The 26,961-nt window shown below is 37.3% G+C and overlaps 2 protein-coding genes across 2 annotated transcripts; one reads left to right on the top strand and one right to left on the bottom strand.

Annotated features, from left to right (window-relative positions):
* Nucleotides 1-9,133: 9,133 nt before the first annotated feature.
* LOC113040709 (uncharacterized) lies at nucleotides 9,134-11,086 on the bottom strand. Its single transcript, XM_026198977.1, has 4 exons — nucleotides 11,025-11,086; nucleotides 10,453-10,767; nucleotides 10,137-10,307; nucleotides 9,134-9,431 (listed from the first exon to the last, which is right to left on the bottom strand). The coding sequence occupies exons 1-4, from the start codon at nucleotides 11,071-11,073 to the stop codon at nucleotides 9,211-9,213; spliced, it is 756 nt and encodes a 251-aa protein (XP_026054762.1). The 5' UTR covers nucleotides 11,074-11,086; the 3' UTR covers nucleotides 9,134-9,210.
* Nucleotides 11,087-12,248: 1,162 nt separating this feature from the next.
* LOC113040278 (uncharacterized) lies at nucleotides 12,249-26,643 on the top strand. The gene is made up of 7 exons (XM_026198617.1): nucleotides 12,249-12,590; nucleotides 14,577-14,912; nucleotides 15,192-15,521; nucleotides 15,620-15,760; nucleotides 21,884-22,204; nucleotides 23,946-24,239; nucleotides 24,904-26,643. Exons 1-7 carry the CDS (start codon nucleotides 12,479-12,481, stop codon nucleotides 25,008-25,010), a joined length of 1,641 nt encoding a protein of 546 aa, XP_026054402.1. The 5' UTR covers nucleotides 12,249-12,478; the 3' UTR covers nucleotides 25,011-26,643.
* The last annotated feature ends 318 nt before the right edge of the window (nucleotides 26,644-26,961 follow it).

Genomic DNA, 26,961 nt, shown 5'->3' with positions numbered 1-26,961 from the left:
ACCAAATTCAAGATAACTGTCTAAATAAGGCCTTGTTTTCTTTTTAGCGCATTCATTTTTATCTTCTCCTCGCCGCTTTGCCATATTTTCTCTTTGCCTCGTTTTTTTTTCGAAGTTACGTCTGTATCTTCCCACTCTCGCGATATGTTGCAAAATTCTCGGCGTTAAGGATTTTTTTTTTTTGTCATATTTAATTTTTTTACATTTTTTTTTTCAGAATTATTTTAATCAGAATTAATTTATCGTGCTGTTTAAAAAAAAAAAAATTATTGGCGACTGGCGACCCCTCGAAAATTATTAGCGACCCCTAGTGGGGGTCGCGACCCCAGGGTTGGGAACCACTGCTTTAGATTACAGCTTTCCAAGACCACATGCAGCATAAGTAAATAGAATTGACAGCATAACTTTTTGTACTTATAGTGTCCCTATTCAGTCCCTTTGGGTAGGTATAGGGGAATAATATTAAAGATTGGGCAATAAAACAACCTATACAATTACCAGTCATTTAAACTGTAAGTATTTTGAACCTATGTGGCAAGTATAATGTTGTTACAGTAGATTATTGAAATTACTATTAACCAATGGTACAAATTTACAAGGCTTTTATTTTGAAATTTGAATTAGGAGAGAATGCATGAGTGATGTTTGGTCATGTGGTTACAAGCAAAATACATTGCGTAATTTTAATTTCTTAGGTATATTTGTATTTCTGAACTATTGGTTTCATTTTTTCCCTTTTTATGAAATTGTTTATAGTGTTCAGGAAGCGCTGCCAAATAAGTTATGTTCTAAGTGCAAGGGTAGAGCTGATGTGATTTCCTGGGATAGAGAGGGGAAAGGAGGACATTTATATCAACTACAGAGTGATATTAAATGTTCAGTGATTGGAAGTGGGAATCACAGCTAGAGATCAGGTCAGTGAGGTTTTACCACTGATTTGCCCCTACCTGCAGGCCTCCGTTTCACTCACCCCCCTAAACCTCACTCCTATCCGGGTCACGGCACCAGTATAACCCCTCTCTCCTGGGTCCTCACTGCTACACCTCGTTCTTGTTCTGAGTGGGTTTCGAACACAGGTCTCCAGCATGGGAGGCAGACGCACTAACAAGGAGACTAAAGACTGCTCCACTAGCATCAGTCGCTAGTGTGTCTCTTGAGATCAGGCTAGTGAGGTTTACTAGCTCCTAGCGCCAGCCAGTCTGACGCAAGCCAAACTAACCAACCAAGAACAGAACAGCTTGTACATTAGCACAAAATAACACATATTGATAATCCCAACTGTGATAATGAAAGGATTTATGTTAGTCTCAAATAGCCAGACCTTCAGACTGATGGCTAAAGGTCTGGAATCTAGAGCATCTTTCATTTGCCAAAAGTGTTTCCACTTTTGTGTCCCATATGCATCAGACGTTTAGCCAAAGGTCCATGGGCATGACGTTTGAGGCTTAGATTATACTTATATAAGGAACTATCATTTCTATACATAACTCCATATGCTTTGCCTTGACTAATATGTGTCCCAGCATTGATATTAAAACAAAAATTAGGGCTGTCAAAGAAACTGGTATATAAAAGAAATATGTACATGTGTATATATAAATGCGTAAATATTTCTTCTTTATACATGCATGTATAATTATATATAAAAATGTTATATTAATAGTTTTTATTTTGGATGTGGTTAATCAATTTAAAAGCCTTACATTAAAGCTGTTACTGTTAAATATCATGAGACAGAAGGAGTGAGAAGGGAGGAGGGATTGCAGAACTCACAAAAATATCTGATAGAGATCATGATATAATCTAACTGTTACCTATCCATGAACAGCATATACTGCCTTATAAGGGTTATTCATATTACATACAATCTGTTACAATAATAAATGACTAAAATTATCAGATTTTTATCTCTTTATTTGTGCATTTGTCAGTGTGTACAGTAACACATATAAAGTAGATAAAGGGACAGTGTAGCCTTAACCCATAAAAAGTTAATGCAGTAAACAAGTATCAAGATCACAGGTAAGGCAATAAGTTAAATAAAAGACAAAAAAAAAGAAAACACTATACAGAACATAAAAGTCCATCGCAGCTGTAGTGCAAATACAACAACAGTGTAACCAAGAAAAGAGATAGTAATGCAACAAGTAAAACGTTAAATAGAAAAACAGTTAAGTTAAAAGCGCAGTGCAACTGTAGTGCAGAAACAGCAGGTGTAGAATATAACACCTGTAACCTTTAGATAACAATGCAAGTTATATATATATATATATATATATATATATATATATATATATATATATATATATATATATATATATATATTGCAAGTATTAAAGAGATCCACATTTTTGCTCCAATGTGTCAGTGAATACAGGAGGTACAAAGCCATGACTCAGTTTCTGAAGAGTCCCACACAGCTGAGGAGGAACCACTGACTGCACAGTTTTCATTGTCACAAGTCACTATGTCATCCAGGTCTTCAGCCATATGCAGATGCATCAGAGTCTTTTTATGTTCTTTTTATGTGCCCGTGTTCCTGCCCTTTTTGTGGAGACTTGTCGAGTATAAAGACATTAGCTCAGGTAGTAAAGCTTTGTGGAAGAACTCCTGTGCCTTCTTTAGAAGTCTTGTCCAGTAGTCTGTATTCGGTAAGGCCTGATCCACAGCACAGCTGAGGATTGCTGTTTTTTGGGGTTAGATGTAGCTGGTTTCTCAACACTAGCAGACACAACGGCATGCATATTGGAAGCTGTTATTCCTCCTGCTCTTGAGGGGTACCAGACAGATGATTGATGTTGCAGTCTTGTCTGAGCATCAATTGCAGCTGCTTGAGACTCTGTTATCGCACTACCAGGTGTGTGAGGGTGTTGTAATGCTGGAACGGGACAAGTAGATCGCATCCATCCTTTCCTGGGTCAAAAAGATGCTGTAAGATCATCTGAGCCCTTGTTTGTGTTTATATGGCTCGAGTATCACAACTTTGCTTCATTTTGGAGTTTTTTTGTATATGCAATCTTATACTTGATCATCGTTCGGCCCACTGTTTTTCCTGTTTATTGTCACTGTGTACTACTATCCTGACAGGTGTCATTGAGGATCAGTGGTGGACAGTAACGGAGTAGCTTTACTTCGTTACTGTACTTAAGTACATTTTTCAAGTATCTGTACTTAGTTTTATGTAGTTTTATTTTGAGTAACTTTTACTTTTACTTATAATATATCACGTGCTCCGACACGCAGAAGCGGTGTCTGATTCATCCAATAGTATGTTCCTGCACAACCGGAGGCTGCAGATTCAGGACCACAGATCTGGGCCGCAGTTCTAGGACCCTAGTTTTTCGTGACAGCGCCACCTACCTTACTGGACGATATAGCAATGACTGCAGTTTCAGGACCGCAGTTCTAGTAACCGGTTGGTTTAGTTTGCAGTCACGTTACTTTGTATATAGCATCAATATATTAATCTCAGTAGTATTTGTTTTTAAATGTTATTTTTGATTCAAAATGCAGCAGAGGTTAATTACTAAGTGTGCTTTGAGTCACAATTTTACATTTAAACATGAATTTACACAAAATATAAATGAAATATCAATTTTGTAAAATTAGTCAGTCTCTTGAATTATACAGTATATTGATTAACCTCCTTAAGGTGAATTAGCTCATTATCAGGTAAGTTAAAGTTGGAATCAGCGTATGGAGTCACTAAATTACAGCCAATATTTTAATAGTTGTTGAGAGGCAAGAAAAGATACAAGAATGATTCAAGAATGTTATATAATATATATATATATATAAAATAGTACAGACCAAAAGTTTGGAAACATTACTATTTGTAATATTTTTGAAATAAGTTTCTTCTGCTCATCAAGCCTGCATTTATTTGATCAAAAATACAGAAAAAAAAATAATATTGTGATATATTATTAAATTATTAAAATAATTGTTTTTAAATGTATTATACTTTAAATTATAATTTATTTCTGTGATACAAAGCTGAATTTTTAGGATCATTATCACATGATCCTTTAGAAATCAATCTAATATGATGATTCATTATCAAAGTTGGAAACAGTTCTGCTGCTTAATATTCTTTCAGAACATGTGATACTTTTTTAGGATACTTTGATGAATAAAAAGTAAAAAAAAAAAAAAAAAAAAAAGAAACTATGTTTTTTTTTAAATATAAATATTTTGTAATATCAATATACACTACTGGTCAGTAATTTGGGGTCAGTTTTTTTTTTCTTTCTTTTTAAATAAAATGAATACTTTTATTCAGCAAGGATGTGTTAATTTCTAAATGATCATGTGATAGACTGGATGTTACATGTGACACTGAAGGCTGGAGTAATGATGCTGAAAATTCAGTTTTGCATCACATTAATAATTTTTTTTTTAAAGTATATTCAAATAGAAAACTATTATTTTAAGTTTTAATAATATTTCACAATATTAGAATTTTTTCTGTATTTTTGATCAAATAAATGCAGGCTTGATGAACTTTTAGTCTGTACTGTACATATGTCATTTTTGCGACAACATCACAACAGCACCAAAGCGAACCCCTTTTCCATCAGTTGCTGCATGGATAGAATGGCTTTAGGCTTCAACTCTAGAGGAAAAGAGTGAGAGACAGAGAGAGATAAATAAGAAATATTTGTTTAACATATTCAACTGGAATATTATATTATATAAGTCCTTGCAGCATGTGGTACATCTCTTCAATTCGGGCAGGGATCTCCCTTTTTGGATTGTTATTTGTATCTTGAAAAAGAGAGAGCCTACTTGTTAGAATATTTTGAGATCATGAAAATATCCCTAGTGCCTTTTTTAATCATCTGTCCTACCTACAATGAGCCTAACCAAATCCATAAAATCACTTCATATTGGCCATGCAGAACATGACAGAAACTAACACATGATATCAATGGACTGTATGTGGAGTAGACCTGCAGATTAGGCCAAATTGTAACAAGCTATTAAAACTGTCAAACGCCTCATTCATCATTGCAAAACAATGGAAAAAACAACAGGCTTACACAGTGCAACTAGGCAGTCAGTGCAGTTTAATTATGAAAGATATTTTATACATAAATACGGTAAAACAACGACTAAGCTAGTATTCACACTAGGTAAATCTTACAAACCTTACATCAACCATGCTCTTGTCATCTGATAAGTTTAATTAATGTGCAGGCTAGATTCACTTATAATACTTCGTCATTAAAACTCAACAAGGATTTAATCAGTGTTGATCCAGTACGGTAGGTGGCGCTGTCACAAAAAACTAGGGTCCTAAAGCTGCGGTCCCAGAACTGCGGTCCTGAAACCGCAGCCTCCGGTTGTGTGTCATCACGAACGAACTGAGTCTTTTCAAAATAAACTTTAATCGGATCGCGAATCGCACCAAATGATTCTTTTATGAATTAGAATGATCCGATTGCAGCTGTTCTGGAGTCGACCACTCACTGATTCAAATGAACCGTTTAGTGCGAGTCTACAGAAGTAAGAACCGGCAGATCTTGTGAGTGCGCGTGCGTCTGATGTTGCTAAAAGTAAGTTATTAATGTCGAAATTTAGGATTAATTATTAACTAGACGAGTAGACAGACATGAATGTTTATTCATAACCGGTACTGGTAACTACAGTAATTATCAAAGAGGGGAAGAGATGCACCCCGTTTGTCCTGGGGGGTGTTTTTACACCCCAGACAAGGTTTGAGAAGGAAAAAAATCATTATGAAAATATAATTATATTTTCCTTAAAATGTTCTTCCTAACTTCAGGCCTTATTATCATGTCATATATAACTGTGGTGTTCTGTAAAACCACAAACTTTAAAATACTTTGTTCTTACTGGTGAAAATCAGATGGTCATCTCTGTTTTCTCTCAGGTACATCACAGTGTAAGCTTCACAGTGAACATTACTCTCATCAACGTAGTCCAGATCAACAACAAAAATATATAAAATAAAAAAAATGTGCTAATATAAAATTAAATTAGCCTGTATAAAATTGCAAACATCTATTTTTCAGTACTTTTTTACTTAAGTACATAAAACATTGAGTACTTTTGTACTTTCACTTGAGTAAAATAGAAAAAGGGGTACTTTTACTGGAGTAATATTTTATTATACGTATCTGTACTTTTACTCAAGTTTATTTATTTAATTTTAACTTTTTATTCATCAAAGAATCCTGAAAAAAGTATCACAGGTTCCAAAATAATATTTAGCAGCAAAACGGTTGATAATTCTAATAATAAAAATCAAATTAAATTATACATCGAAGAATCCTGAAAAAGTATCACAGATTCCAAAATAATATTTGGTAGCACAACTATTAATAGTTCTAATAATAAATCATCATATTTTCATGATTTCTAAAGATCATGTGGACACTGAAGACTGGAGGAATGATGCTGAAAATACAGCTGCACATCATAGAAATAAATTATATTTTAAAAGATATTAAAATAGAAACCATTATTTTATATATTTTATTTTGATAATTTAGAATTATTACTGAAATACAACCTTTTTTTGTTTCGAACAGTTCATTGAACAATAATAAATGAAGTACCTGAAGCTGACAATGAAGTAAATGTATAATAATTAGCAAAGATGATTAACTTAGCGCTGTAAACGCGCGTGTGAGGGGCGGAGACGCGCCGCGGAGCGTCAGACGCACGTGAGGACCAAACACAGCAGAACGGTAGGAAACTTCACTCCTCTTATTATTTCTCTTTTACTATAGCGATTTATTTTTAGATACGTGATCTGAGTCTTTCATAGAGTTGTACAGTTATTCGAGAAATAGAGTTATTTTTTTACATTCTTTGGTCGAAGTTTTCAGATCTGCTCTTCGGAGCATGTTCGCGACTCGGTTGATTCAGATCGGCACTTCGGAGCCTGTTCGCGATTTGGTTGATTCAGATCGGCACTTCGGAGCCTGTTCGCGACTCGGTTGATTCAGATCGGCACTTCGGAGCCTGTTCGCGACTCGGTTGATTCAGATCGGGACTTCAGAGCCTGTTCGCGACTCGGTTATTCAGATCGGCACTTCGGAGCATGTTCGCGACTCGGTTGATTCAGATCGGCACTTCGGAGCCTGTTCGCGACTCGGTTGATTCAGATCGGCACTTCGGAGCCTATTCGCGACTCGGTTGATTCAGATCGGCACTTCGGAGCCTGTTCGCGACTCGGTTGATTCAGATCGGGACTTCGGAGCCTATTCGCGACTCGGTTGATTCAGATCGGCACTTCGGAGCCTGTTCGCAACTCGGTTGATTCAGATCGGGACTTCGGAGCCTATTCGCGACTCGGTTGATTCAGATCGGCACTTTGGAGCCTATTCGCGACTCGGTTGATTCAGATCGGCACTTCGGAGCCTGTTGGCGACTCGGTTAATTCAGATCGGCACTTCGGAGTATGTTCGCGACTTGGTTGATACAAATTCAGCATCATGAGTTCTTTATCAACCGTTTGAATGATGTTAATTAATCAGGGGTTCTTTCTTCACCTCGCTCAACACATCTGAGATGATTTGACAGATGCCTGATATCTGGGGCCCGTTCTTCGTACGTCGCTTATTACATCCGAGATCAAATGACACATCCAAGAGGATATCATAGTGCTAATCATGATCCGGCTAATTGGGTTCTTCGAACACACCTGTTGTGTATGATTAGTATCGCTGGATTGAGTTATCGGAGATAATTGCGCGTTCATGTGTTGTCTTAAAAGGGGATATGTATGGATACTCGAAACCATGATCAGCAGTGCAGCGATTGGCTGGTGGCAAGACGGCAATGTAATGACGTCATATAATTTAAAACGACACCTGACGAAAAACTTGACAAATTTCTGGACTTATATACGGAAACAGCCAAGCAAACAAAACTACATAAATGTTACAATATATACATGAAACAGATAATAGATACATGTTTTCATTTTATTATAATTTTTTTTTCATGATTCCCAATTATTTAGATTCGCAATTTATAGTTGTGCAGTCTTTACATTTTTATTTCAATGTAGAAATTATCTATTCATTTCCTTTTATATTTGGACAGATTTGTTACGTGACAGCATTAATGAAAGTTTCTTAAGGGTCAATATCATGTTATCTGCATCTCCTGCGCTCCATCAAGCCACTCTTATAATAGCAGTCATCACTCAAAATAATGCACGACTCTATTATCTGTATAGCATGTGTGTAAGACAAAATACAATTATGTATGTATGTATGTATGTAAGTAATAATTTTATGACAAATAAATACAGTAGGCTGTTTTGGACTACACAGCATTTTTATATTATTTTTAAATAATTTTTAAAATGATTATTATTTTAAATGATTGTCCCTGGATCAGTACGATACTCTTGTAATAAAGTAGCGGTGGTAGCAGACATATTATGAGTATCAGTTCTGGTTGAAAAGAAGCGATCTAATCCTGTTTACATGAAATAAGCTGCTCCCAAGCAGGTTTTAGCTTACAGACCCTATGACAGCAGCTCCGGGATGAGCTTCGAAGAACCAAACGATCCAAGATCACGCCAAATCGTCAACAATCAAATCCAGCTAACTGAGTTAGCGACGTACGAAGAATGGGCCCCTGGTTAATTTGGTGCTTCAGACAAGTTTGTGGATAGGATTAAGTCATCCAAAATTACAGTGTGTTTTTGTGTTCATTGGAAAGGGCAGATATATATCGATACTCAAAATCATGATCAGCAGTGCAGCAATTGGCTGGTGGCAAGATAGCAATATTATGACATCATAGAATTATACTCAAGAAAGCAAAGTTACATTAAAGTCCTATAGTTTCATAAACCGTTTTAGCATTTGTACAGTTTTTACAGTGTTGGATAATTTTTCCAACATTAATAAATCTCTAAACAATTCTGGATCATATCAAATTGTCAGCAATAAAATCCAGCTAACTGAGAAATCCATGTACGAAGAAATGCATGGCCTTTAAATTAATAAAACGTATTGTATTTTGTTTGTCCACCCATCAGATCAAATAATATAATAACTATTTGAATTAAATTGTTTCATCACACTATACACAGAGAAACAAAACAAAGAACAAGCTCACTCTTGTTATAGAACCGAATATTTATTAAACTGCTCACTAATTGTTTCTGTGTGATCGATTTCAATGAATACAGCAACTAATGAAGAATATCTTTTGGGGATTTTAGCAAACATATCTGGAGCTCATCCTTCTGCTCAGTTCATACTTTTGGTCTGATTTTACTCCATGGGTCTGATGGTCATGTCTGGTCTCTTCCATCCGCTTTAGCCCACTTCTTGTAGATCTAATGTCATTAACCAGAAAAGCAACAGCAGCCACACTCACAAGAGCAGAGGCGACCAATCGGATCACAGCTTCAGTAAAACCACAACAGTGGATGTGGTCTGAAAAAAAAGAAAACACTTCATCAGAATTATTCACTTAGCTATCTTTCCAACAGACTAACAGGTGCCAGTTTTACGGGTGATTATGAGATTAAGCATCCATTGGGATAAGGCAGAACGTCCCCAAGTTTTAACATTTGCATGCATATTTTCCCGGTTTAGACAAATAACATTAACTACGATTGTTTAATATAATTCTAGACTCAGGCTTCAGCCACATCCTTAACATCATCTCTCCTAGAAACCTGTGTAATTATTTGATTCTTTCTCCAAGATCTTTTGTCCCTTGATCACTAATGTTTTGTAAGCAACACCCCCACTATCACAGCCCTCTACATGTCTCTGCCACACATCTGCGGTCTGTACTTTGTTTCAGATCACAAGAAAAAAAGGAAATGCTCTAAGCCTCATTTGCACAAACAAGTAATTGCTTTTTTTTATTAATGCATGAGTTTATCAAATGCAAACATTTAATGCAATGTAAGTGGCTATGAAAACTTCTGCTAAATGCATAAATGCAATGCATATGAAACCTTGCTATTTGAATTGCTGTATGTGGTTGTTTAGCACCCATCAACAGTTACATGAAACAACACCTATGGATGTGTTTGGTCATAAGTGCACGAGTGTGTTTTCCTTCCTGACACATGTCATACTTTGAAAATTTAATCACACATAACAACACATATGTTAGAAATGGCGTACCTGAGCATGGTTGATGGAGTTCAATAACGTTCATATTGTTAGTCTGGTTGATGGTTGAATTATTTAGCACACAACTAGATGACACCAAATTGGACTTTGGAGAACTTTCTGGTGATGAAGAACTATGTGGGGTCTCTGATAAAGCAGAGATCCTGTTATAATCTTTGTTTACTGTAAATAAATATAATTAAAACCATTAATATAATAAATTGTGCATGTACTGCATATCACGAAATATTTCTAAATATTAAAATGACAAGGATATTATTCCAATGAAGAATGGTCATGGTAAATTGCAGTGTTTTTCTCTACTCACCATAAACTGTAACATTGAAGGTCATGTAGCTGGTCTCACTGCTGATGACTGTAACTTTGTAAAGTCCAGAGTCTGTGGTCCTGGTGTTCAGGATGGTCACAGATCCAGTCTGATCCAAATGTAGCCGGTCTCTAAATCTCTCTTCAGGACCACCATATGTAGAGCTGGTTTGCATGAGCCTATTGACTTCAGCTATCCGAGTGCTTCCAAACATCCACTGAATTAAGAAATATTTCTGTTCTTCAGAAACATCAATGTGTAGAGTTAAAGATTCCCCCTCCATCACTGACACTGTCTTCATTTCATGCGTCGCATCTGAAGAACAAACAGCAACATGTTTTCTACAAGACTAAAGACTCAAAAACATTATTATTGTTAATGACTAAACTTGTTCTGTACTTAACTTCTCACCAGCAAAACTAGTGGCTACAATTACGTTTGTACAAAGAATAAAGTGTTATGTTGTCTTTTTTTTTTTATTTTTTTTTTTTATTATGTGAACCACCATAATTCAGGCAATTTTTTTTCTATAAAAAATAATAAAAGCAAAGCATAAGGCACTCATAACTTACCAAGCAGACACCACAAGCACACACAGAACAGAATAACAGCGTTAACCATATCCACAGGCGGTCGTTCTCCATCCGCTGTGAGTAACCTCTCACATCACAAGCGCTTTTGTCACCGCAGTCACACGTCTGCGCGTCAAGTTCAGGTTCAAGTGCGCATCTACTCGACAGTGCATGGTAGTCTTCTTTTCTTTTTCTTTTCTTTTTAGTAATGAGGAAATTCATTAATGTTTCAAGTGTTATAAGTGCAGATTTTATCATTCGATCTGTACCTGCTAGTGTATGGTGTATCCTGCTTATATGGAGAAAATCAACATAAAGTGAGGGGGAAAAATACTACAAAGAACAAAAACAAAAAGTTTTTATGTCATTCACTTTCAGTATTTCATAATTGCATGCCGAACTCATCAAAAATAGCATATTTTTCTTTATATTTTTCAGTGCAAATGTATTGAATGTTTACCCATCATGACATTTTTTTTTTTAAAGTAATGAAAATTTATTGCACAAATTAAGTTTTAAAACATGAAGTGGAACTGAACTTGGCAGGACTGGTGAGATGCACAAGCATATATATATATATATATATATATATATATATATGCTGAAAAGGTGTTTGTTCTATATGTTATATATTGTTCATGATTTTGGCATGCAATTATGATAGAATGATACAGTAAAATGATATGGAAATAACCGCAGTGGTATTTGGGTAAATAGAGAACAAGAGTCTAGTGGAGTTTGAAGAAAACCATTTTATTTTATTTTATTTATGATTTTTTATTTCCTTTATTTTGGCATGCAGAAACAGTGAAATTATATGAAAACAGATATATAATATTTCCCCCTTCCTTTTTTGTTGATTTTCTGCACATAAACAGGATACACCATACACTAGCAGGTACAGATTGAATGATAACATCTGCACTTCTAACACTTATAATGTGAATTGATTCCATCGTTCTTAAAATAAAATAAAAATAATTTTTAAAAAAATTATTTTTTTTTCAATTAAGAATAAAAAAAAAGTAGTAGAGGCCTTCAGCTTTGAACCCAAAAATACGTAAATAAATAGCGCTAACAAAAAAATAATTATAGTAAAGCAAACTGTTAATAACATAAATAGAAGGCGGTTAATATGAATGCGAATATGAATAAATATGACAACTTATGAAGATTTACTAAAGGCATTTCCTACCACGCACCGCCAGTGGGCGCGCACTGAACTTGCACAGACCGCGCTACTCGGAAGTGTTCCAAGAAGTGTTAGCTTACGCATTTCTACATTTATTACAGTGTTAAGATGACATATGCAAATGGTTTTGTTAAAACGTATCGTTGGGAAATGTAGTAACCTACTACTCAGCTGGTGTAACGTCTCTCTATTAGGGTTGAGTGGTTTTGTCTGGGTGGGGTTCGTGGGGCTCTGAGATGACAAACGCAACGAAGATTGATCAATGCACAAAACACTGAATAATCTCATTGATGGTCATCTTTATGAAATTAAGATTCTTCTCTACAAAAACATGTGGCACACGTTAATGCTTGCTCTATTTTTATCATTGGCAGGTAAGTTTTTCGACATTTACTTTCGGTTTTGATTTGACAACTTTTGAATCAATTTCTGCGTCAAGTGCACCGAAATGAACACGGAAGACGAGTTAAATGCGGATACTAATATTTATAAATATTTACATGTAATTCATGGTAAATTGCATTAAAATAATCTACTGGAAGTAGACTCTAAAATCTACTCTAAAGTTCGGTATTCACATTTGACACACACATACCTCGATCCATAACACAGTCATAACACATACAAATAAATAACGCGTACTTTCGTTTAGTTTTATTGTTTTATTATTTCTGGATTTCATTCATTTACACGGTTTAACCAATTAGTAAAGTTTATTACCTTTACCTCGGCTCGAGCCCAGAGAACAACATACTGTAAAACGAGGCCTTTGCAAAATTCAAATGTGATGTTGCTTTCAATTGATAAAGAGACTGTTTTATACATGAAAACTAATAAAAACTAATATCTTGATCTGTAAAGAACTATTTTGGTAAAAGTCTGCTTGTCTTAACTTTTAATAAAGTCTAATTGCTTACATTTAGTTTGATGTCAGACAATGAATGCAGTTTTGCTTCTTGAGTAGATTTATCTTGTTTTAATACATTCAGTGCTTTAAGTGGCCCAAAAGAGGTGCTGGTACTCTATTATAGCCTATATATATATAATTTTTTTTTTTTTTTTTTTTTTTTTTTTTTGAAGCACCTCTGGGCGCCGCCATTAGCTAGCGGACCCCCACCTGCTGTTAGCATTCCATTGACTCCCATTCATTTTGGCGTCACTTTGACAGCGTATAACTTCATCTGAGGTGTTTAAAGACTCCATTTGTCCATTAATTATTTCTAAAGAAACACGAAAATGTATGAAAGGCCCCATTTCCTTGTATCTTACGTTATGGTCCCGTTTTTGTAAAAAATAGGCTAACGATAGCGTCATAACCTGCGATTCTCTGGTGCACAGTAGAGAAATTACAGTGTGGACAGGAGGAGAATCTCCCAGGCAATCTTTTACTGTCTACGAGGCAATCGAGGGGACGTGGAGGCATAAAGTCAAGGGATATAATTAATCAGAATAATTACCAAAATTTGTTACGGTTCACACTCGCCTTTCTCTGGAAGATTCGGTGGGTGATTCAGATTTCTCTTGGCACAGCGGTTAGAAGACTTACAGGTTGCTCACGTGACATCTACATCATCAAGATCAGTTTGAGTCTGTGCAGTACACTCGACCCCCAGGAAGTGCTTGATTCTAATTGACTTCACTTGTCTCCGTTGAATCCAATGGGGTCGCTGTGTCCATTTCTTTTACTGTCTATGTTCACATGTCACACTTCTGGGTCACTTTCGCTCCTGAGACGTCTGCTGTTGCTAAGCAACCATGACCTGCTCTCTCTATGAAGACGCGGAAATTTCAGCCAAGGATAAATGGATTTGCAGCACTAAAAATTAGTTGCAGTAGCTCTGCTACTAAATTTATTTCAAAATGGCAATCCATATACAGCTATGATCAGCTGTTCCTTCATCTTGGCTGAGCTTTTATCGTTGTTAAGGGAAAGGATGAAGCTGATTGGTTAGTTCTTGTCACATGACCCGTGATGCGCTTGCGGCATTCTGAAAAGTTGAGATGTTTTTAACTTGGTGCGGAGCGGACGCGCCTGGAAAAAACGAGCGCAGCACGACCGCCTCGATTCCATTATGAGCGCGAATACCGTGCACCTACATTGGAAATGACGAACTTGAGCGCACAATAGACGCTATATGTGAACGGCCCCTTATAAAACCTCTAATAAACAGATGTCCAAATGAGCGTACCGGTACACTAAAAGCACGTCCTGGTGGTGGTGGTATGCTCAAGAGCTATATTTGGAAGTGGCGGTACTGAGTACCGGTGCGTACCAGCCCACTTACAGCACTGAATACATTATATGGTCTGAATTCTCTACGAAATGATATATCATAAACTTGTTTCTTTTTGTTCACCAGGTGTGTCTGGTACAGAGACCGATGCAACTAAGTCTGTGTCAGTAATTGAGGGAGATTCTGTTACTCTACACACCAATGTTACCGAAATACTGAATGGTGATAATATACTGTGGCTGTTTGGTCCTAAAGACTCTCTTATATCTCAAATCGGAAGAATGAATGACTTCACCACATTTTTTGTCACCGATGATGTGAGGTTCAGAGGCAGATTACAAGTGGACCAAAAAAGTGGCTCTCTCACCATCAGAAACTCTAGAATCAGACACTCAGGACAATATAAAATAACCATGACTAGAGAAGAAATAATGTCCAAGATATTTATTGTTAATATCTCAGGTAAGGATCTCAAGTCTTTCTATACAACAATGGCCCCGTTTAGATATAATTTGGTGATTCTAAACCCTGACTTTTATTTTTTTGTTTCACACTGTTCACATTTACCTTTGGGCTATTAAATATTATTTGGTTATTTGGTTTAAGTAAATACTAATTACTAATATATAATTACAGTTGAATAACATGTCTGTGTGTAAAAAGCATTTGTTAAGTGCAAGTTTCCAGATTTTGTGGAAATTACAGATACAGACATTGATTAACATTCTGCTTGTTTTCCAGCTGTGGTTAGTGATACGGATAGAGTAAAGTCAGTGTCAGTATCAGTGAAGGAGGGAGATCCTGTCACTCTAAACCCTGATGCTGAAATACACAAAGATGCTCTAATGCTGTGGAGGTTTGTGGAAAAAGGCATTCTCCTAGCTAAAGTTGACATTGAGACTAACAAGACCTCATTATACAATGATAATGAGAGATTCAGAGACAGACTGAAGCTGGATCATCAGACTGGATCTCTGATTATCAAGAACACCAGAATCACAGACTCTGGACTTTATGAATTACAGATCAGAGGCAGTGAAAGTTTACAGCGATTCTTTGTTTCGGTCAGTGGTGAGTATCTTACAGTGATGACCCACGGTATGATTAGCTTATCTTCGAAGTCATTTCAGATCATCACATTGACTAACACCTTCACTGTCTGTTTTTAGCTCTTCCAGATCCAGGTCTGTCTCCAGGTGCTATAGCAGGAATCTGTTTAGGTGTTATAGTTCCTCTTCTGCTGCTTGTAGCTGCAGCTGGTGCTTTGCTTTACTATCGCCACAGGATTTCTAAATTAAAAAGTAAAATAAGTAAGTATAATATACTTCAAACTAGATCTCCTCCAAACATGCTAGAACTTTGTTTAAACTCTGTATTTATTGCACAATGATTATATATTGTTTGTACAATAATTTTTAATAATTTCATTGTTGTTTGGGTTGTCAAGAACTTGCACGTGCATATTGTAAGGAAGATTTAGGTCGAGTGGATTCCATAAGCAGGTCTTTATTAAAGGCTCTGAGCATAAAATCCAAACGATAGTCACAACTCGTGATCAGGTCACAGGCTTGGGTCAAAACACATGCAAAACAATCCACAGGCAGACAAATCCAAAACAGTAATCCAAAAACGTCAGTCAGAAGAGCAAAAGCAAAGGTCATAACAATAATCAACAATGGAACAATGGAAGAACGCTTAGTAAAGCAGTGAACTGGCAATACTTTGCAATGTGGCAGTACAAACAAATGACTTAACCTTTTAGGCGCCAGAGGCTTTTTCCTAAAGAAACAAACCGAATGCATGAAGCGGTTGGCCTTTTGCTGTAGAGATTTTCAATTTACTACATACAGCAGGCACTTTGATTCCATGTATGGGGCAGATATATATTATTCATTTGACACACAAACACAAGTAGACAAGACCTGTTTAGTTCAAAAGCTATGCCCCTTGTCACACCACCTCTGCTCCTGCTACGAGCAACACGGCCAGATCTGCCTTGCGCACGCGCCGACTGTGCACAGCTCGGACTAGTGTCATTGTCATTGCGACTCCCCACCCTGCCTCCACATAGCCCCCTAACTGCCCTATGAATACTTCAACCTCATCTTACATACCCAGTGGCATTAGACAAAGTCTCCACTACAATACTGTCACTGCGATTGCGGAGAGGCACACGGTCAGAAGACAAAGTTTCATGTCTAGCGTGGTAAAAATCTCCCGCCTCGCTCCCCGCAACACTAATACGCCTGCTAATTTTGCGATGAACACTCCGTTCCTGGCAAACATTGTTCACACCACTGACATTGGGCAAAGGACTATCTACATTGGGCAAAGGATTCACCGCTTGCTTGGTGTAGGGCTATACTTTCACTTTCAGTATCACCTTCATCTCCGAATGCAGATATTCCCCTTCAGAATCAGCGTCCGCGAATAGAAGTTTCAACACTTCATTGAAGGTTTATTGAAGCTTTATTGATGCCATTAGATAATAATAATAATAGGGTTAAATACAGGATTACAGGAAATGACAAGACAGGAACTGATGTGGCAGGAGCAGTAAGTGGCAGAGTTCGATATTCAGGTGAAGGCTCTCTCTGGTGGACTGGAGCCTGATCAAACATTACAGATTCCCTCCCTCTAGAAACACCTCTAGGTGTTCTTCTAGGACAACCCCTTGGTCTGGGGACTGGACGATCTGGGTGAGTTTGGTGAAAGTCTCTGATAAGCGATTAATCCAAGATGTCCTTAGTTGCAACCCACGATCACTCCTATAGGGTGTATCCCTCCTAGTCAATGAGATATTGCATCTGACCCGTCCTCCTGCACGAATCTCAGATCTCCTGGACTAGGTAGGCAGGAGCTCCCTTGATCTCAAGTGGTGGAGACAGTTCTTTGTCTGTGGCTTTGGGGCTCAATGGGCCGTGGGCCGGTTTCAGGAGGGACACATGAAAGGAAGGAGAGATGCGGTAATTAGCAGGCAACTCCAAACGATACGTAACTGGATTAACTTGATACCTTGTACCTTGGACTTAATTTTTTGCAAGAGAGTTTTAGGCGTAAGTCACGAGTGGAAAGCCACACCATTTGACCTGGCTGATACTCAGGATGTGGACGTCTGTGTCAATCAGCTTGGATCTTTTGAGATCGAATAGCCAGCTGGGGACGGACATGAGCATTGTCCCAGACCTGTTCATTTCTTCTAATCCAAACATCCACAGCAGGCACTTCAGATGGCTCTCCAGACCAGGGAAACAGAGCGGGCTGATATCCAAGAACACATTGGAAGGGGGTAAGACCAGTTGAAGAGTATGTGAGGGAATTTTGGGCATACTCTGCCCATGGGAGGAATATGCTCCATCTCTCCTGTTCCTGGCAACAGTATGATCTCAAGTATCTACCAATCTCCTGATTAAGACGCTCTATTTGACCATTAGCTTGAGGATGATAGCCAGATGTGAGACTGACATTGATGTTTGAATATTTGCAAAAAGCTGTCAAAACACGGGATGTGAACTGTGGTCCTTGATCAGTAACAATATCATCTGGTAGTCTGTAAATCCTAAATACTTGATTGAACAAAACTTGGGCAGTTTCCATGGCAGTGGGTATTCCTTTCAATGGAATGAGATGACAAGGATAAGAGAAGCAGTCAATGGAGACCATGATGGTGGTGAATCCTTAATAGTTAGGCAGATCAGTGACAAAGTCAATAGACAGGTGTGACCAGGGCTGTTGGGCAACTGGTAGCAGTTCTAGAAGACCTGCAGGCAGTTGTCGAGGTGTTCGTGCCTGAGCACAGATCTGACAAGCACTAACATAATTACTGATATCTGCAGAAAAAGTGTGCCCCCAAAAACAATTTCTGACCAAAGCCATGGTCCGATTAATTCCAGGATGTCCAGAAGCACCGGATGTGTGAACCCATTGAATGGTTCTCTTACGAAGACTGGTTGGAACATAGATTTTCCCAGCTGGGCACCCTGGAGGGGATGGCTCTTTGCATTGGGCATGTTGAATCTCCTCCATAATATCCCACTTGGATGGGTGCGATGATGATGGAGGGTGGTAAGATGGTTTCTGGTCTCATCTATGAATTAGCGGAGTCATGGATACGTGACAATGCATCTGCCTTACTATTTTTGCTCCCTGGACAGTATGTGACTTTGAAATTGAAATGAGTGAAAAAGAGTGCCCATCTTGCCTGACGAGGATTCAAACGCTTGGCATCCTTGATATACTCTAGGTTTTTGTGGTCTGTAATGACCTGAAAGGGATGAAGGGTGCCTTCTAGCCAGTGTCTCCATTCTTCAAGAGCAGCCTTGATGGATAATAATAGGGGTGCTCCGATCACGATCGGCCGATCGTTATGCGCATCTCGTCAGTAAAGCCGATTCTCTAATCAGCAGTTAATTCCATCAGGTGCGTGATTTCACATAGAGCAGCTGTTACTACACAGAGCCGTTGTTAATAGAGAAGAATTTTGGCGCATCTTCTCAGTTAACTTTCATGAGAAGAATGCACTGACTCCACAGTCGGAGGCATCAACCTCGACAATGAAAGGAAGTTTAGGATCTGGATGCTTAAGAATGGGATCTGTGGTGAAACTGGACTTGAGCTTGTTGATTGCTGAGGTAGCTGACTCCGTCCATACTAACTTCTTGGGTTTTCCTTTAAGTAGTGAGGTGACAGGTGCAACTATGGTACTGAAATCACGGATGAATCTACGGTAGAAGTTTGCAAATCCTCGAAATCATTGTAACTCATTGACTGTGCTGGGTATGGGCCAGTCCGTGAGAGCTTTTACTTTGGTGTCATCCATCTCAACTCCTGAATGGCTAATATTGTATCCCAAGAACTAAATTGATGTTACATGAAACTCACACTTTTCCGCCTTGTCAAAAATACCATTCTGGAGCAGGCATGACAAAACAGTTCTTACATGAGAGATATGTTCTTCTATTGAGCAAGAGTAGATCAGGATGTCGACTATGTAGACAATCACATACTGATTCAAGAGATTGGAAAATTGAAGGTGCATTGGCCAACCCAAATGGCATAACCAAATAGTCGTAATGCCCCCTGCTGGTGAGAAAAGCCATCTTCCATTCATCACCCTCACAGATTCTGATGAGATTGTAGGCAGATCTGAGGTCCAATTTAGTGAAATAGCTGGCCTCACATAATTGCTCCAGGGAAGAAGGGATAAGAGGCAAAGGATGGCGATTCTTACCAGTGATAGTATTGAGTGCTCGATAGTCAATACAAGCTCTTAAACCACCATCTTGTCAACAAAAAAGAACCCAGATGCTTCAGGAGAGGTGGATGGCCTAATAAACCCATAAGATAAGGCTTCTTCAATGTATTCTTCCATGGCCTTTGAATTCAGGAATAGACAGTGGGTAAACACGACTCTTAGGTGGAGAGGTGTAGGTAGGAGGTCAATGGCAGAGTCCCAGGGGCAATGAGGTGGCAACTTGGTGGCCTTGTCTTTGCTAAATTCCTCGGCTAAATCAGCATTCTCAATAGGGACATTAGTGGGAAGTTACAATGCAATCTTGGCTAGATATGTAGTGCAGACTGGAAGGTTGGTGGCCAGCTCCAGACAGTGAGAGTGACAATGAGGTGACCAACTGACCAATTTCTTCTCCCTCCAGGAAAACTGTGGGTCATACATAGACAACAAAGGATATCCTAGTATAACTTTGTTTCGTGGTGATGATATAACATAGAGAGTGATTTCTTCCGTGTGAAACAGGCCAACTCTAAGTTTCATGGGAAGTGTTTGATGAGTGATATGACCCTTACCGACAGGACCATCGTCAACAGCAGTAACAGCAATAGGTGGTTCACATTTGGTTGTAGGTATGTTCAACTGCTTAACTAAATCTTGATGAATCACATTTGCAGCTGCTCCAGAATCTATTAACGCAGAGAAATTATAGTCTTGATTAGCAACTGACAAAATGATGGGAAGCGACAAGTATAAACTGATTTGTAAAGTATTGAATATGTGACTCACTCGATAACTTGAAGAGGGGTTTGCAGCAGGTTTATCAGGACCGTTTGACCAGCGATGTCCTGATTCACCACAGTAGAAACAGAGTTGATTGAGTAATCCTCTTCTCCGTTCATCAGGTAGTAAGTGAGTTCTTCCAATTTGCATGGCTTCAGTAGGACCAGACTGACATGGTGTTTGCGCAGTAATAGTAGGCACATAAGGGAAGCTAGACTTGGGACTTGGTTGAGTTCGTAAAGGATTGTCAATCTTGATAGCAAGAGTAACAAACTGTGTGAAGTCGAGGGAGTCATCTTTACATAGTAATTACGCTTGTAGTTTAGCAGACAGACCTGAATGAAAAATGTACTTCAAAGCAATATCTTTAAACCCACTTTGTGCAGCAAGAGTACGAAACTGGATAGCATAGTCAGAAGCTGGTCTGTTGCCTTGACATAACGGAGTTAGTTGAGTTGCTGCGTCCATGCCCCCTGCAGGATATCGGAAGACATCGCAAATCAATTGAGTGAAATAACTATGAGACTGGTGGATATGTGTGTCTTGATCCCAAACAGCTGTAGCCCACTCTAATGCCTTCCTGGTAAGCAAAGTCACACACTTTGTATGGTCTTGATGATAAGTTTCAGGTTGGTTAGAGAAATAGATAGAATACTTTCGCAGGAAACCAATACTGTTGTCAGGAGAGCCATCAAACTTATAAGTGTAATGCAAATCTTACCAAACACATGACTTAAATACACGATTACAGGAAATGACAAGACAGGAACTGATGTGGCAGGAACAGGAAGTGGCAGAGTTCAATATTCAGGTGAAGGCTCCCTCTGGAGGACTGGAGCCTGATCAAACATTACACATACGGACTAAATGTAATACCCATGTGCATGATGTCACAGTTTTCACAGAGATGATAATGGTATTGTTTTCAAAAATGTGCACTTAAAATCCTGATTTCGAAAGTTTTGTATTAAGGCCCATTGTCTTGTAAATGAAAGGCTAAATCACATGAAAAGGTTTTGATCATTTAGCTGAAAATGGTGTCAAAATAAAAAAAATTAAAAATCCTCTTTTTGAGTTGAAATGTGGGACAGTTAGGAGAAGGAACTGAATTAAAAAAAATTAAATAATTGAACATTAATTTGTTTAACAAAATACATGCATAAATAAAACTAAAATTGATCTCTAACTTTTCTGAATAGTTTCTTTAGCAAGCACTCCAACCGTTTCACTCAGAAGTGAAAATTCTTCAATCATTTACTCACTTGATATTGATTCAAACTTATTTTCTGTTGTGTTATGCTGTTGTTTTCCATACATTTCATATTGACCACAGCATTCAAGTTCTAAAAATGAGAAGTACAATAAATCCATAATAATACCATAAATCTTGAACACATTTCTATTCTGTTTCTGTGTGTAGCTGTGACAGATGAAGAGAAAAAGTCACTGATGGAGGGAGATTCTGTCACTCTATCGACTGGTCTAACTGAAATACAGAGGGATCACATGATAGAGTGGTGGTATGAAGGTGAAGGCAGTCTCATTGCTAAAATCAATGGAGAGTCCAGAGAGACATCAGATGGTGCTGATGGGAGATTCAGAAGCAAACTAAGTCTGAATGCAAAAGGAGATCTCACTATCAGTAACAGCAGGACCATACATTCTGGACTCTATCAACTAAAGATCAGCAGCAGCAACACCAGAAAACCCACATACAAGAGATTCAGTGTTACCATCACTGGTCAGTATATCAAGTCTTCCAGTGTGTTAATGATCATGCATTAAGTGCTTAAAGTGCAAGAAAATGTTTGTTAATACCATTAACTCATAGCCTTGGCAAACGGCCCTGAGCATATTCATTAAAGTCTGAAGCGTGAACTTCCTGTTGCATAATGACATATTCATGGGCGCATGGGTTAAAATTTTCGTCTAACAGTTGGGGGGACAATAAACATAACATTTCTCAAGAGCAATTTTTGAAGGGGACACAAATAATACAGCTAAAATTGAATTTGTAAGGATGTGTATACATAAAAGAAATCCTTACTACTATTAGTGCAGCAGAGAGACCGTGCCATTCTGAGAGTTTTTCTCTGTTTCAATGAAAAACCAAAAGGGTCTGGCTGCAGACTTGTGCTTCCGCTAGTGACGTCACTTGCAGTCTTTATTTATAAAGTTCTATTTATTTATTACTTTTTGTTTGAATCTCTCCACATTTTACAACAGTAGCCAGGTGGTGAAGACAAGAAAAGAGAAACTCAATCACACAGTCACTTGCGATCTTCACTTGCACTCTCCGCTATGTGAAATCACTTGCAATTGACACAAATTGTGCGTGTTGCCAATAGAGACGAAGCTGTGGTGGCTAAACGATTAAAACTAATTTAGTACTATAACGTACAGGGACCTGCAAAGGTGATCATGATTTCACCAAATACAACAAGTTCCTGGACATCTTTGTTGATCCTGGATCATCATTCCAATCAACCAGTCAGAACTGAGGGATAACTTTTCAGGAAATATCTGTTTTAGGCTTATGATCAGGGTTAGGTGCTTCTACACTCTTGTTAATCAGCTAACATTTCCCTCTGATTTAAGGAATAAATTATGGTTAGGGTTAGGTTTATGGGTAAGGATTGGGTTAAGTCTATATTTTTGAACAATAATGTTGATCCAGGATCATCAGAAGATGTTGATCCAGGAACATGTCTTACTTGGCAAAATCAAGGCAACCGTCCTGCAAGCCATCTGTAGAATAAAAGGCGAGACCCACAAATCTGTGGCCAGTGATAAGCAAAAATATAAATGCAGTGCTCAAAGTCTTTCGTTTTCTCCTCACATAGAAAAACATAAACCCTTAATATGGCTTAATTTTATTAAGATGCTATTCAGTTTTCTAATTCAATATACAGTTTATATTATATTGAATATGCATATAGTATTTTCCTCCCATATTGCAAAATGTAGAATAATGTGGCATAATGGACCAAGATTATAAAGATCAAACCCAATATGCTCCTCTTCATTAATAAAATATACATAACTAATATGTACAGGCAACCAGGTGAACCCAGAATAAACACAACATGCAAAGTTTTGTGTTAAACAGTTTTCCATATAGAATAAACTTCCCACACCTCTTTTATATCATTTTCAATATAAAAGATTGCAAGTGACTTCACTAGAAGCACAAGTGTCTGAGAGTGCAACTGACTAAATTGACCAAAATTATGTTCTTGAACTTTTTTTTTAAATATAGTTTGTCATAAAAACCACCAAAATACAATGAATATTAAAAAAAGTTGTAAACAAACAGCATTATATCACATGTGAAGCTCACGCTCCATACTGTTAAACTGTTACAGATAAACTTGAAACAAGTAGTTTAAAAATGTATGTGATGCTAAAATCACAAACAAAATTCACTCACTCAATTTAGTTTTCTGTATTTCTCTGTTTCTCTGTGTTTCTTTGACATGAAGTGAAGTCAAAGCAAGTGCAGGAGGGAGAATCTGTCACACTTCAGATTGAAGCTCAAATACAGAGAGGTGATCTGATACTTTGGACGTTTGGAGCTTCAAACCTTCTCGTTATTAGAGATGAACTAACTGGAACTGAGAGTATTCATGAGGACTTCAGAAACAGACTGGAGCTGGATCATCAGAATGGAGATCTCACTATCAGAAACATCACAGTCAAAGACTCTGGACATTTTAAACTACAGATCATCAACCACCAAAAGACCACATTCAGAAGATTCAATGTGACTGTCACTGGTAAGTAGAACAACATTTATTGCTACGACAGACTGTATGTTTATTTAAACAGCCGCGCTGGTCCTTGAATTTGATTGGTCGGTCTTAAGAATGTGTTCCACTTGGACATTTTTTCTTTTGATTTGAAAGAACTTTTAAATGTACAGTCAGCTGGTTATGACAGCAAAATAAACCTGAAAGAGTTTAATGAATCACTTTGTGTATCATTAATATAACTTTTTTTTAAGTTTTAGTAATTTTGTTGTCTGTTTTTGTCATTTCTAACATATTTATATAGGTTTTTAAATGTTTATTTAAATTTTATTTCTTTACTTCATCAACTTTGTCATTTTATATTTTAATAAAAGTAAGAACAGTTGCCTTGGCATCTAGTGGAAATAATTTATTGTTTTTTTTTTTTTTTTTTCAAGAAACTAATGTTCTTTTTTATCGTTAGTTAACCCTAATTTAGTAAAACCCTAATTAATGTCCCCCTCCATACCACATTTCCTGAAGCTAACTGGAAGATAAATAGAGTCTAAGAATTAAGGAAATTCCTTCATTTTCTGTTATTTTCAACATGTTTAGGAACTCTTGTGTCCTTGAGATTGTGTCGTTGTAACATCATCCATATGTAGTTGTACTGTATACTCTTTTTAATGATTGTCTCTGTATTGTGTTTCAGTTTCCACTGGAAACCAAGTGAGTGATTCAGTGAATGTAGTGATGCCGCTGTTGAGTGGAGATGCTGCTGATGGAGAGAATCAGCAGCAAGAGACAACTCCACTTTAATGAGATAAGACACGCCCACCAGTGTCAGTCACTCTGACATCATCAACATTTGAGTTCAACAACAAATTCTGCTTTCATGAATGTGAGAAACAAGTCGGTATGCTGGAAAAAGTTGGAATGAAAACTGCAGACAAAAGTGTATAGACACTGCTGATAGCTGATAAAGCACAGAGTGAGACAAATCTCACAGTCAACCATTCCCAGTCGACACCTAAGCTTACATAACACTTCCAAATGATTTGTGGTGCTACAACTACCGAACATCAGCTTTAAAGATGTACTACACTCCTTAAAATAAAAAAGCCAAAAGGGAGTTTCTGCTGTGATGCCATTGAAGAACCATTTTTGGTTTCTCAAATAGTGAACAGTTCATAAAAGAACTATTTTTATTAGTGTTAACCATCATACTTGTCACGGAACAACCCCATGATCCTAAATGGACTGTATGGATGTACACCATATCTAGCACACACACATACACTGCACTCATCATTAACATGGTCTGTTAGCCGCCACTGACATCAAGTATACACAGACCTGTATAATGCCTGTGATTGTTCAAATGTATGGTGTATTATGCGTTTAAGAGATGTGAGGTACGATGTGTATTTTGTTCATTCATTTTCAATATAAAGAACCACAATGCACATGTTTGATTTAAAGTCTTTATTCAAGATTAAGTCACACAGTATAATAAATATAACTTACCTCATTGTAATAGACCAGTGGCCAAACCCGAAATGTTTTAAACCTAAACTATTTAAACATGATGGACACACCGTCTGATTGGGAGAAACCATGTTGGGTATGATGTCACTTGCTGGGGGGGGGGTGTTTCAATGGACCAGTAAAACAAGGGTTATATTTGTTGGGAACAAGGGAACAAGCAATAGAAGCTTGTGTTAAAGTGCCTGTACTTGTACTTGTACTTGTACTTGTATGATCCAACAAAGAGACTTGTAGATATTGTTTTCTTTATTTATCTTTGTGGTGTATATGATCCAACAAAGAGACTTGTACATATTGTTTTCTTTATATTTGTTTTGTTTTGTTGTGGGATCTACACTATCCGCACAATAAACTCACCTCCACTGGAATTTCCTGTCGCTGTGGTCTTATGCCTCAGATCGTGAGTGCCATCCCTAACAATACTCATTTTCAGTTTACACTCATGGTACTTGGGGTCAATTTGACCTCAAATGTTTATAAAGTATTGCAAATATATATAAAACAAAAAATAGTACAAATTATGTATCTCTTTTAAATTGTCCAGGGTTTTGCGGGGTCTTAAAAAGTCTTTAATTTAGTTGTATCAAATTTAAGGCCTCAAAAAGTCTTAAATATAACAACAAAGTCTTGATTATGATTTCAAGGGGTCTTAAATTTGGGGACGGACAGACCAGAATTACGATATGGCTGAATGTGACGATTAAACTTCAAAAGGCTAACGTTTTCATTTCATTAAATAAAAGAGTGCTGCACGATCAAAATCTGGTGCTGTGCTGCTTTGTGTTCTACTGTTACTAGGGAAACCATTATATATGTTGATTTAATTTGCTGGGTAACAACCCAAATGCAATAATCTGCCTAAAAAGATGGTGCACACTTTTAGAAAAAAAAATGACTTAAAGGTACACAAACCCTGTTGTCAAAATGTTTTGAATTATTTATATATATATATATATATATATATATATATATATATATATATATATATATATATATATATATATATTTATTTATTTTTTATTTTTTTATGTACTTGTTTCCTCATTCATTTTTCATAATATATATTTTGGTGTGGATATAATGTATTGTCTTCCCTCTTGTTCTATACTGAATGTTCTATAATTTTCAGAAATTTTATATATAAGCATGATGCAGCTGATGTCAGTGGTTTAGTTGGTCTGTGTTTTTTTCATTATGATTTGTGGGAAGCAGATAAACAATG

The sequence above is a fragment of the Carassius auratus genome, chromosome 22 (genome assembly GCF_003368295.1).
Source record: "Carassius auratus strain Wakin chromosome 22, ASM336829v1, whole genome shotgun sequence".
Classification (NCBI taxonomy): Eukaryota; Metazoa; Chordata; class Actinopteri; order Cypriniformes; family Cyprinidae; genus Carassius; species Carassius auratus.
Note: the sequence above shows the minus strand (reverse complement) of the source record. Positions and strands in the feature narration are given on the sequence as shown.

What these genes read in the sequence shown, in the direction of transcription:
- LOC113040278 (XM_026198617.1), top strand. Translation starts at nt 12,479, where the DNA reads ATGCACAAAACACTGAATAATCTCATTGATGGTCATCTTTATGAAATT. An exon ending in ATTCTTTGTTTCGGTCAGTG is followed by an intron (nt 15,522 to 15,619) that starts GTGAGTATCTTA and finishes GTCTGTTTTTAG; the next exon opens with CTCTTCCAGATCCAGGTCTG. An exon ending in ATTCAATGTGACTGTCACTG is followed by an intron (nt 24,240 to 24,903) that starts GTAAGTAGAACA and finishes ATTGTGTTTCAG; the next exon opens with TTTCCACTGGAAACCAAGTG.
- LOC113040709 (XM_026198977.1), bottom strand. Translation starts at nt 11,073, where the DNA reads ATGGTTAACGCTGTTATTCTGTTCTGTGTGTGCTTGTGGTGTCTGCTT. An exon ending in GTGCTTGTGGTGTCTGCTTG is followed by an intron (nt 10,768 to 11,024) that starts GTAAGTTATGAG and finishes TTTGTTCTTCAG; the next exon opens with ATGCGACGCATGAAATGAAG. An exon ending in CTTCAATGTTACAGTTTATG is followed by an intron (nt 10,308 to 10,452) that starts GTGAGTAGAGAA and finishes ATTTATTTACAG; the next exon opens with TAAACAAAGATTATAACAGG.